Source organism: Nerophis ophidion, linkage group LG08 (genome assembly GCF_033978795.1).
Source record: "Nerophis ophidion isolate RoL-2023_Sa linkage group LG08, RoL_Noph_v1.0, whole genome shotgun sequence".
NCBI classification, from domain to species: domain Eukaryota; kingdom Metazoa; phylum Chordata; class Actinopteri; order Syngnathiformes; family Syngnathidae; genus Nerophis; species Nerophis ophidion.
In genome coordinates, this window is record NC_084618.1 from 22,901,537 (window position 1) to 22,913,389 (window position 11,853).

An 11,853-nucleotide genomic window follows, 5' to 3' on the forward strand; every position below is an offset into this window, starting at 1 on the left:
AAAATAATGCCATTGTACGTAGCTAATGCTAACAACGCTAGCTTTAATTTTCCTGCAGTTTTAATTTTCCTGAGGGAACTCTCCTGACGGAATCAATAAAGTACTATCCATCTATTTATTACATTACGACAGCACCAACAAATAGCCATGAAGACATTCGTACGATCAGTAAGTAAGAATTGTTTTAGTTATATTGTAAAACTTACAAATTGATGAAGGAAGAAGCCATACGAGTAGAAATACTATGGACGACTGGTGGACGGAACGGCACTTTTACTTCCGGTTCGAAGCTCAGTCTAAACAGAAGGGCAATGTACCACTGTGGTATCTGCAATGCGCAAACTTGTCCAGAAGATAGTGCCATAGCCCAAATAACACACCTATTTAATCATCTTAACAGACTCAATAACTCCACAGTGATGATTTGGGAAATTTACGAAACTGAAACAATACAAAAAATAATGCCATTGTACGTAGCTAATGCTAACAATGCTAGCTTTAATTTTCCTGCGGTTTTAATTCCCCAGAGGGAACTCTCTTGAAGAAATCAATAAAGCACTATCCATCTATTTATTACATTACGATAGCACCAACAAATATCTATGAAGATATTCCTACAATCAGTAGGTAAGAACTGTTTTAGTTATATTGTACAACTTACAAATTGATGAAGGAAGAAGCTATGCGAGTAGAAATGCTATGGACGACTGGTGGACGGAACGACACATTTACTTCCGGTTCGAAGCTCAGTCTAAACAGAAGGGCAAAGCAGCACTGTGGTATCTGCAATGCGCAAACTTGTCCAGAAGATAGCGCCATAGCCTAAATAATAGCACATCTAGCCAGTGTATTTGCTTGTTTTTTTAACATTTAGCCTTATGGCTGTCAGCGAAGAAAAATCAAATAAATTAACAGCCCCGCTTAATAAGCCACAAGGTTCAAAGCGCAGGAAAAAAGTCTGGGGGTGGTAAAAAATATAAAAATAACGCATAGTATTTCAAGGCTTTTGCAGGCCACCCCTTTTGGCTTTAGGTTTGACATCCATGGTTTTGTATGTAAAATTTAAGATTTTATTTATAGTTATATGGCATATTTCAATATTTATGTTGCGACGGGAGAAATAATTCAATCGCATTTCCACTTATAGTCCCTTGCCAGAAAATGGCAGCCATGCATCTTGCATAAGGTCCCCTGAAAAGCAGGAGCGCCGTAATGCATTTTGCTGGTAAACCGCAGGGAAAGTTTGCACTGTTTGCCGCGTCCTCCTGACCTTTTGCATGCAGACGTGATCGCCTGATGGCACCCGAAGCGCTCTTTAATGAAGTGCAAAATGCACGAGTGCAGAAAATCAGCTGGAAAAAAATGAAGACGTACCGAGGTGTGTCAAGTAGGCCTTTTCAAAAGTATTCCCGCTGATACTGTGCTAGAGTGAGCAGTTGCCATAACAACACTAACGGAGAACATTTTCAGACCTTACTGCAAGTACACTGACATAATCAGCTGATGTTTAAATGTTGCAAAAAAAAAAATAAGAAATACATTTTATTATCAAAAAAAAGTGAGGCTCCACTTTTTCCAAAATGTTCTAACTTGATGCTAATTTACATTGGCTTTGCCATTGACATGCTACTGATTAGCATTAGTAATTTTACATGGCGATTTCAACACCTCCAAATTTGTGGAGGAGTTCAAGTACCTAGGAGTCTTGTTCACGAGTGGGGGAAGAGTGGATCGTGAGATCGACAGGCGGATCGGTGCGGCGTCTTCAGTAATGCGGACGTTGTACCGATCCGTTGTGGTGAAGAAGGAGCTGGGCCGGAAGGCAAAGCTCTCAATTTACCTGTCGATCTACGTTCCCATCCTCACCTATGGTCATGAGCTTTGGGTCATGACCGAAAGGATAAGATCACGGGTACAAGCGGCCGAAATGAGTTTCCTCCGCCGGGTGGCGGGGCTCTCCCTTAGAGATAGGGTGAGAAGCTCTGTCATCCGGGAGGAACTCAAAGCAAAGCCGCTGCTCCTCCACATCGAGAGGAGCCAGATGAGGTGGTTCGGGCATCTGGTCAGGATGCCACCCGAACGCCTCCCGAGGGAGGTGTTTAGGGCATGTCCAACCGGTAGGAGGCCTCGGGGAAGACCCAGGACACGTTGGGAAGACTATGTCTCCCGGCTGGCCTGGGAACGCCTCGGGATCCCCCGGGAAGAGCTAGACGAAGTGGCTGGGGAGAGGGAAGTCTGGGTTTCCCTGCTTAGGCTGCTGCCCCCGCGACCCGACCTCGGATAAGCGGAAGAAGATGGATGGATGGATGGATTTCAACACCTCCAAATTTGTTCTTGAAAACTACCACTAAAATGCACGTTACAATCAAACAGCTGCTTAGTAACAGGTACAATACGTACAGTATTAACATTTTCTAGGGCGCAACAAAAACCAAAACAACACACCAAAAACTATACACTACTGCCCTCTAACGTTTTGGACTTGAAACTGTAAATGAGACTCATAAATGTGATGATAAAACTGGACAGCAGTTATCGTAATCAGCTTGTTTAAATGTTGCAAAAATAATTTAAAAGAGATTTTATCATCAAAAAACGCTCCAGCTTAAGTAAAGTGAGGCTCCACTTTTTCAAAAATGTGCTACATTGATGCTAATATACATTGGCTTTGCCATTGACATGCTACTGATTAGCATTAGTAATTTTACATGGCGATTTCAACACCTCCAAATTTGTTAATGGAAAACTACAACTACAATACACTCTACTATCAAACAGCTTGCAATACTTATAGTGTTAACATTTTTTAGGGCGCAACAAAAACCAAAACAACACACCATAAACTATACACTACTGCCCTCTAACTTTTTGGGCTAGCAACTGTAAATGAGACTCAGAAATGTGATAATAAAACTGAACAGCAGTTATCGTAATCAGCTTGTTAAAATGTTGCAAAAAAAAAAAATTAAAAAGAGATTTTATTATTAAAAAACGCTCCAACGTTAGTAAAGTGAGGCTCCACTTTTTCAAAAATGTGCTAGCTTGATGCTATTGTACATTGGCTTTGCCATTGACATGCTACTGATTAGCATTAGTAATTTTACATGGCGATTTCAACACCTCCAAATTTGTTAATGAAAACTACAACTACAATACACTCTACTATCAAACAGCTTGCAATACTTACAGTATTAACATTTTTTAGGGCGCAACAAAAACCAAAACAACACACCATAAACTATACACTGCTGCCCTCTAACTTTTTGGGCTAGCAACTGTAAATGAGATTCAGAAATGTGATAAGAAAACTGGACAGCAGTTATTGTAATCAGCTCGTTTAAATGTTGCAAAAATAAATGTAAAAGAGATTTTATTATCAAAAAACACTCCAATATAAGTAAGGTGAGGCTCCACTTTTTCCAAAATGCGCTAGCTTGATGCTAATATACATTGGCTTTGCTATTGAAATGCTACTGATTTGCATTAGTAATTTTACATGGCAATTTCAACACCTCCAAATTTGTTCTTGAAACCTACAACTAAAATGCACGTTAGAATCAAACAGCTGCTTAGTAACAGGTACAACACTTACAGTATTAACATTTTTTAGGGCGCAACAAAAACTAAAACAACACACCATAAACTATACACTGCTGCCCTCTAACTTTTTGGGCTAGCAACTGTAAATGAGACTCAGAAATGTGATAATAAAACTGGACAGCACTTATCGTAATCAGCTCGTTTAAATGTTGCAAAAATAAATGTAAAAGAGATTTTATTATCAAAAAACACTCCAATATAAGTAAAGTGAGGCTCCACTTTTTCCAAAATGCGCTAGCTTGATGCTATTGTACATTGGCTTTGCTATTGAAATGCTACTGATTTCAACACCTCCAAATTTGTTCTTGAAACCTACAACTAAAATGCACGTTAGAATCAAACAGCTGCTTAGTAACAGGTACAAAACTTACAGTATTAACATTTTTTAGGGCGCAACACAAACTAAAAGAACAAACCATAAACTATACACTACTGCCCTCTAACGTTTTGGACTTGAAACTGTAAATGAGACTCAGAAATGTGATAATAAAACAACTGGGGAGCAGTTATCATAATCAGCTCGTTTAAATGTTGCAAAAAAGTGAGGCTCCGCTTTTTCCAAAATGTGCTAGCTCGACGCTTATATACAATGGCTTTGCGATTGACATGATACTGATTATCATTATCACTTTTTACATGGCGATTTCAACACCTCCAAATTTGTTCATGAAAACTATAACTAAGATACACTCCACAATCAAACAGCTTACAATACTTATTGTACAAACATTTTTTTATGGCGCACCAAAAGACAAAACAACACACCATATACTATACACTACTGCCCTCTAACGTTTTGGACTTGTAACTCTAAATGAGATTCAAAAATGTGAAAATAAATTAAGTTATAACAACCGGACAGCAGTTACCATAATCAGCTCTCTTTTAAATTTTGCAAAAAAAAAAGATGTTATTATTAAAAGCAATTAATATTTATTAACACACACAAAAGTAACGAACATTTGGTTGTGCCATCTAGTTCTCTGGCGGTTGATTGAGAAGAGAAAGTAAAAATGAAGAAATTGTGGAATAAACAGGAAAAGTCAGGAGAGTATGGCAGTCCTTTGAATTTTTTTGAACCAAGGCATTTGTAATCATTAAAACCACACCACCTCACCCTTCAGAGCACCGCAGTAAAGCTGCAGAAAATTGTTGCTCTCAAGTTTCTCTGTGTTTACATTTTCCCACTTTGTACAATTTTCTTACACTTCATTAAGCATTTCTTACATATTCCTGATCTTTGCACCTTTGTTTTAAGAGCGTATTGCTAAGTGTTCAAGGTAATTTTACTATTTTGTTTACATTGTATTGACATTTCCTTTCCTTTCTGCCTTGATATCTGAGGGGATTATAATCAGAAAAAAGATTAAATTTGAAATGAAAATGTTTCATATATTTTTCTTCTATATATATTATATTATACTACAATTTTCAGCCATATACCAATCACATGACTGACCTAACAATTTTATTTTTGTAAATATTAAAGATAATCTTGTTTTACATTAAGCAAAGAACGTTATTTTGGAGACAATATTGACTTTCCAGGAGGGATGATGTTCGAAACCAGTTCTCCCGATTGTTCGATCAGAAAAGAACCGCTTCCATGGATTCGAAACTCATTCGGTTCCCGTTATCGAAGCCACTATGGTAAAGAAAAATATTTGGTTCTTCAATCGATATCCCTGGGAACGAATCCCATGTCACAGGAAATGACGTAGCTCAGTCATTCACCGCCTAAACTAAAGTCTTAAAAAACTTTTTTTTTTTTGTTCCTGTAAATTAAGCAAGATGAGTTTTAGCATATGTCAGCATGTGGCCCCACATTTAACTATTTTTTTCAAACGCTTATTGCAAACGATTATTTACAGTAAGTCATTAATTTGACTTAGTCATTATTTTTTCTGAGTTAGTCAATATTTACTAAGTCAAAATAATGACATACTTAGTATCTCAGGTAACTGGGACTGTTTTAGAATAGAATAGAATAGAATAGAAAGTACTTTATTGATCCCTGGGGGAAATTCAGCACCACAGTTCGCTCACAATAAACAATAATAATAATAAATAATATATGACATATATTATATGTATGATATATTAATAATATAAATATATTCAGCATATATAAGGTGTATGGCTAGGGAATATGGGTAAAAAATAAAAAAGTCCAATTTAAGAAAAAATAAAAAAGTTAGCATTTTAATGTTAGCATAGTAAATATTAATAAATAATATATATTTTTGGCCCTGCGATGAGGTGGCGACTTGTTCAGGGTTCAATCCCCACCTAGTACCAACCTCGTCACGTCCGTTGTGTCCTGAGCAAGACACTTCATCCTTGCTCCTGATGGGTGCTGGTTAGGGCCTTGCATGGCAGCTCCCTCCATCAGTGTGTGAATGTGTGTGTGAATGGGTGAATGTGGAAGTTGTGTCAAAGCGCTTTGAGTACCTTGAAGGTAGAAAAGCGCTATACAAGTACAACCCATTTATCATTTATTATTTATTCTACATTTAAGTGCAGTCAAGGAGTGTTTTCTTATTCGTTTACGGAAAAAATATCAAGATATATATTGTATATTGCCATTCACCATACAGGGCCGAAAAAAAATCAAAAATTGTAGGCTTCTTCACGCGACGAAGCCTGCCTACTTCACCACAGTCTGTAGTTAGTCTATTGCCCCCCCCCCAGGCTGTGGCGAGATGGAGACGTGATGGTGGCTGGAGACGACAGGCCAAATTACACTGTTCCTTACACCCACCCAGCCCCTTCCACGTCCGTCCGCCTGTCCCGCCTGTCCCGCCTGTCCCGCCTTTCCCCTGGAGAGCCACCACCTAACTAACCAATTTTCTGGGGGAAACATTGATATAATCTATAAACTTATACATATACACACATATACATGTGTGTGTATATATATATATATATATATATATGTATATATATGTATATATATATATATATATATATATATATATATATATATATATATATATGTATTAAGGGTGCAACAGTACACCAAATTTTGGTTCGGTTCGGTTAATTTTCGGTACAGTAAGAAAACAACAGAATATACCTTTTTTGATTATTTATTTAAGAAATTTGCTAAATCTTCCACCAAAAATAGTTTTCTTAGTGGAATATTTGGTGTGAAGTAATCGGAAACTTGGATAGGTCAATAATTCATAATAACATTGATTTTGATTCAATATTATGTTTTGAGCAATGACAGTTGAAAGAAAAAAAAACAGCTTTGTTTTATTAGTCAACGTTGCAACTTTTTCTAAATTACATTTAGCCTTTAAGCTTTTTTATTTCACTTTTGTTTATGTTTTTGTTTATTTTAATAGTATTTTTAGAATGTGCCGTGGGCCTTTAAAACAGCTGTGGGCCACAAATATAAGTATATATATATATATATATATATATATATATATATATATATATATATATATATATATATATATATATATATATACACACATACATACATACATATATACATATATATATATATATATATATATATATATATATATATATATATATATATATATATATATAAAAATCTGTCTCATTGCAGATTAGACAAACTGCCTTTTCCTTACCTTACACTGACCAAAAAAAGTCTTATGTCCACTGATGTCTAAAAACACTCGGAATCTATTTTACGTTTTCCCAACAATTTTGCCATTTTTTTCCCCCCTCGTGCACTAATTGACTGAAAGAGCGCGCACTTGCGCCACGTTATCGACAGGAAAATGGCATTTTTTTAGACCGTGTGATCTGCCAGAGCAACTAGGCGAGTAACAAGCGGTAGACAAAATGGATCGATGCATGGGCTAGAAAGGACAGTTTAAAAAAAAAAAATAACACTTACCTCAACAATGCGTTTTATTAGTTTTTATTCAGCGACACTTCTTTTTTGTAACTATTTTTTTTTTAGTCTGTTCGTGTGATTCTCTATCTGCTTGTGGTGAAGAGGAAGGCAGTACATTGCTACCCACTGTGACTGAAATGTAGGAGGGGTCTTGTAATTTATGGGTTATATAGTTCATGTGTGATGATCATTCATAATTTGCATACTTGATTTAATTGCTGATAATTTAATCTAGCATTATTTACAGTTAAAGTGTCCAAAAGGGATACATTTGATTTATAAATGTATTTGCTATTGATTACTTGAGAAACACTGATTCTGAATGGAGTTGTTTGCTACTTCATAGCCTAACAAAGGGTTAACTAAAATGCTGCATGTTCCACAATTCATTGTGGCGCAGGTGCACTGTGGTTGTTGGGATTGAGCATCACGAGCCTGCGGGTCAATGAAGGAACGACAGATGACAAGATAAAAGGATCGTTTTGTACCGTTTTGTATGCCCATTTTTTTTCTTATATAAAGTACAACTTTATTTACACATTTCCATACATATTTTTTTGTAATCCATCCATTCATTTTCTAACAAATGCAGCCCATCTCAGCTGCATTTGGGCGGAAGGCGGCATACACCTTGGACAAGTCGCCATCTCATCACAGGGCTCAAATCGGTCCAAAAATGTGTATTTTAAAAAAAAAAAATTATTTTGAGCAAAATGTTGCACATTTTTTTTGTTACAGACTAAAACTATTTTATTCTTTATTGTGAATCGATTTTTTTCTTTTACAAATCAGAATCAGCTTTATTTGCCAAAGTTATTTTGTGACGAACCCCAAGATGCGGAGATGGAGGCAGGCATTGTATAGGAAAACATGATTTAATAAAAATACTAAAACAAGAATAAACCAAAGGGGTACAACCAAAAGCGCACACGTGTCGGATAACAAATTAAGAGAGCTAGCATGGGAGCTAGAAAACAAAAGGAACTTAGCATGGAAGCAAGCAAAAACAAAAAGGGCCTGGCGTGGAAGCTAGCGGGTAGCGAGCAGGAAAACAGAAGTTGTACTTGTAATATGAAAACAAACTGGAAGCAGGGAACAAAAAACAGTAAGCTACAAACATCTAACGAACATAGCTTACCGCTGCGCTGCAAAGACACGACACGGCACGATAAGACAGGAGCGACAATACAGAAGCGACAATACATGACAATAATCCAGCACTCGACTGGAGGACAAAACAGGTTCAAATAGGAGCTGGCTGATTGACACCAGGTGTGGCCAGGTGCCAATCAGTTGCAGCTGATAGGAAACAGTGCTCAGGGAAAAAGACTGGAAACTAACCAAATAAGAGCCCTGACAGGAAATACTACACACACAGGAAAAAACTAGGACACAAACAAACTGTCAGGGGCCAGCCTGACATTAATAAGTGTGTATTTCTGGAGAAAGTTTGTTTTTCAAACAATTTTTGAATTTTCTGGGCAATTTTTTACACTCAAAACCCATTTTTACAGTTACTGGTTGAAATGTTCCCAATTTTTGTATTTATGATTTATTTTTAATCATTAAAAAAAAGATATAATGTTGACATAATCTACATTGGACACACAATGTAGGAAAATAAATTTCCCATTTTAAGGTGCTTTATCTAGAATTAGTTCTTCATTCCATAAGAGTTGTTAATGTTTTTATTTATTCTTTTGTTTTAATTTTTTTTTTTTAATTCGTTTTTTTTTTTTTTTTTTGAAAAACATTTTTTTGGGGGGGGGTCAAAAAAGGGAGTTTTCTCATTATCTGTATTATGATTTCCCTATCAAATGAATACATAAATATTATATATATATATTTTATAAAACATAAATATATATATATATATATATATATATTATGTTTTATTTTAAATATATATATATATACATACATATATACATATATATATATATATATATATATATATATATATATATATATATATATATATACATATATATGATATTTATGTATTCATTTGATAGGGAAATTATAATACAGGTACTGAGAAAATTATTTTTTTTTGCCCACCCAAAAAAAATTTTTGTTTTGTAATTTAAAAAAAAAATCAAATAAGAAATCAAAAATTAAAAAATATAACTAAAATTAAATAAATAAAACAGTACAAAAAATATATATATATTTTACTCAGGACTACCCGCGGGCCGGATTTTGGACGCTGGCGGTCCGTATCTGGCCCGCGGTCCCTAGTTTGTGGACCCCAGCCTTAAAAGCTTCAGATGGGGACACCAATTGACACCGTGGGTAAAAAGTGCTGACGCAACAGTAACTCTTCCCACGTATCGACATCCTGTATACGTGCCGTCACGTCACAAACCCCACGAGTGGAACCTGCGGACCCCCCCACCTCCACCCACACCCCCGTGACTGATGGCTTCCTCCCATCAGCGCCGCGTCAGCTTCTCCCTTTTAAGAACCGTTTCAACACGCAGTCACCCGGGTTACGAAACCGATCCTGGACCGGCCTACGGACTAATGCAGGGCATCAATGGAGGCAAACGGTGCGTTCACTGACACCCCCACGATGTGAAGTGTTTACCTTTGCGTGGACAGGAAGTGGGGGAGTTTAATGCCGCCACTTTGCCGCGCACTAATGGGGTTTACCAACCCGGCGTTAATGGACCCCACGGTCCACGCCTGCCTCGTGTTTTTTTTTTTTTTTTTTTTTTGCGCCAAACGATATACGTGTAACGTTCAGGTACAGTCAATGGTGCAACATTAAGAGCATATCCTAACCATAGCGTGGCTTTTTATTTTTGTTTTTTTTTAGATAATTAAATAATTTTTGGAGTGAAAAATGGCGTGAAAGGGACCTACTTGGGTGAGTTCCGTGCCCACGAAGACGAGGAGGACCAGTGTGAGGAGCCTGCTGGTGGGCTGCATGTCTCTGCCTTCTTCCGGAGTGTCGAGGTCGAGTCTCCCCCCCCCCCACTCGTGTTTTTTTTTTTTGCGGGTCTTGACGTGTTGTTGTTGTTGTCGTGTCAATGTCGGCCAGGCAGCACTAAAAGAGAAACATTGAATAGTCCGTGGGCGCCTCAACCCCTTTTTTTTTCTAAAAGCAACCCCCCACCCCACCTCCTTGTCGCTTTTCCCGCGCTCGTCAGTCTCCCGACACACACACACACAGGCAGGTGGAACCTTCTCTCTCCGGTGTAGGCCCGAGAAAGTTCACATTCCCACGCCGAGCTGCCGATGCCGCCGCCGGGGGAGAGACTGCGCGTCAGGCGCTGGCCGCGGTTCTGAAAGCGGAAGTCGCATCCTGACGTCAGGGTGGGAGGGGCCAAAACGGTGCTTCTCCCTTCATTTTTTTTCGGTCACGCCCCCTCTAGGGCAGGGGGTCTCAAATGGGGGTACGCGTACCCCTGGGGGTACTTGAAGGTATGCCAAGGGTAAAGTGAGATTTTTTTGAAAATATTCGAAAAATAGCAACAATTCAAAAATCCTTTATAAATGTATTTATTGAAATCTTTATTTATAATTGACTCACTTGTTCATTTTTGAACAAGTTTTTTTGTTATTTTTATATCTTTTTTTTCAAATAGTTCAAGAAATACTTTTTTTTTTTAAATATTTTTTCTTTGTCATGAAAAAGAGTTTTTTTGAAGGTGGGTGCACTAATTGTTTTTATGTTGATTTAACAAACAAAAAAAAAAAACGTATTTCCTTGAATTGCCGCCGGGGCGCTAATTGATTTAAAACCTCTTCTCACTCCTGCGCTTACCAAAGGCATGCGGTAAAAGTAAGCATGCGCTAATTATTCTAAAACCTCTTCTCACTCCGGCACTCACCAAAGGTATGCAGTAAAAATTTGAGTATTGAATATTGCAACAGTGCAATATTCAGTGTTGACAGTTGGATTTGTTTGTGGACATGTTCCATAAATATTGATGTTGAAGATGTCATTTTTTTTTGTGAAGAAAAGATTAGAATTAAGTTGATGAATCCAGATGGATCTCTATTACAATCCCCAAAGAGGGCACTTTAAGACGTGGATGATTACTTCTATGTGTTGAAATCTTTATTGTTATTTATTTTACAACAAGTTTTTAGTTATTTTTATATATTTTTTTCCAAATAATTCAAGAAAGACCACAACAAATGAGCAATATTATGGGCGATACTTTTTTTATGTATTTTTTTTATTCTTTATTTTTTTTCTTTGTCATGAAAAAGGGAGGTTTTTGTCATGAAAGAGAATTTTTGAGGGGGTTGGTGCACTAATTGTAAGTGTTGTGTTTTTTATGTTGATTTAATACAAATACAAAACAAAACAAAAATGTAAATTAAAAAAATTCAAAATTAATAAAAAATTATTCTAATGG

General features: G+C 36.8%; 1 protein-coding gene across 1 annotated transcript in view; it reads right to left on the bottom strand.

The window, feature by feature from the left end:
- The window catches only part of olfm1b (olfactomedin 1b), a 95,618-nt gene extending 84,847 nt beyond the window's left edge, over nucleotides 1–10,771 (bottom strand). Inside the window, exons 1-2 of the mRNA XM_061908009.1 lie at nucleotides 10,607–10,771; nucleotides 10,349–10,532 (exon numbers count right to left, since the gene is read on the bottom strand). Coding sequence (XP_061763993.1) covers nucleotides 10,349–10,414 — 66 coding nt within the window. The 5' untranslated portion in view covers nucleotides 10,415–10,532; nucleotides 10,607–10,771. The remainder of the gene's footprint in view (nucleotides 1–10,348; nucleotides 10,533–10,606) is intronic.
- Between the last annotated feature and the right edge of the window lie 1,082 nt (nucleotides 10,772–11,853).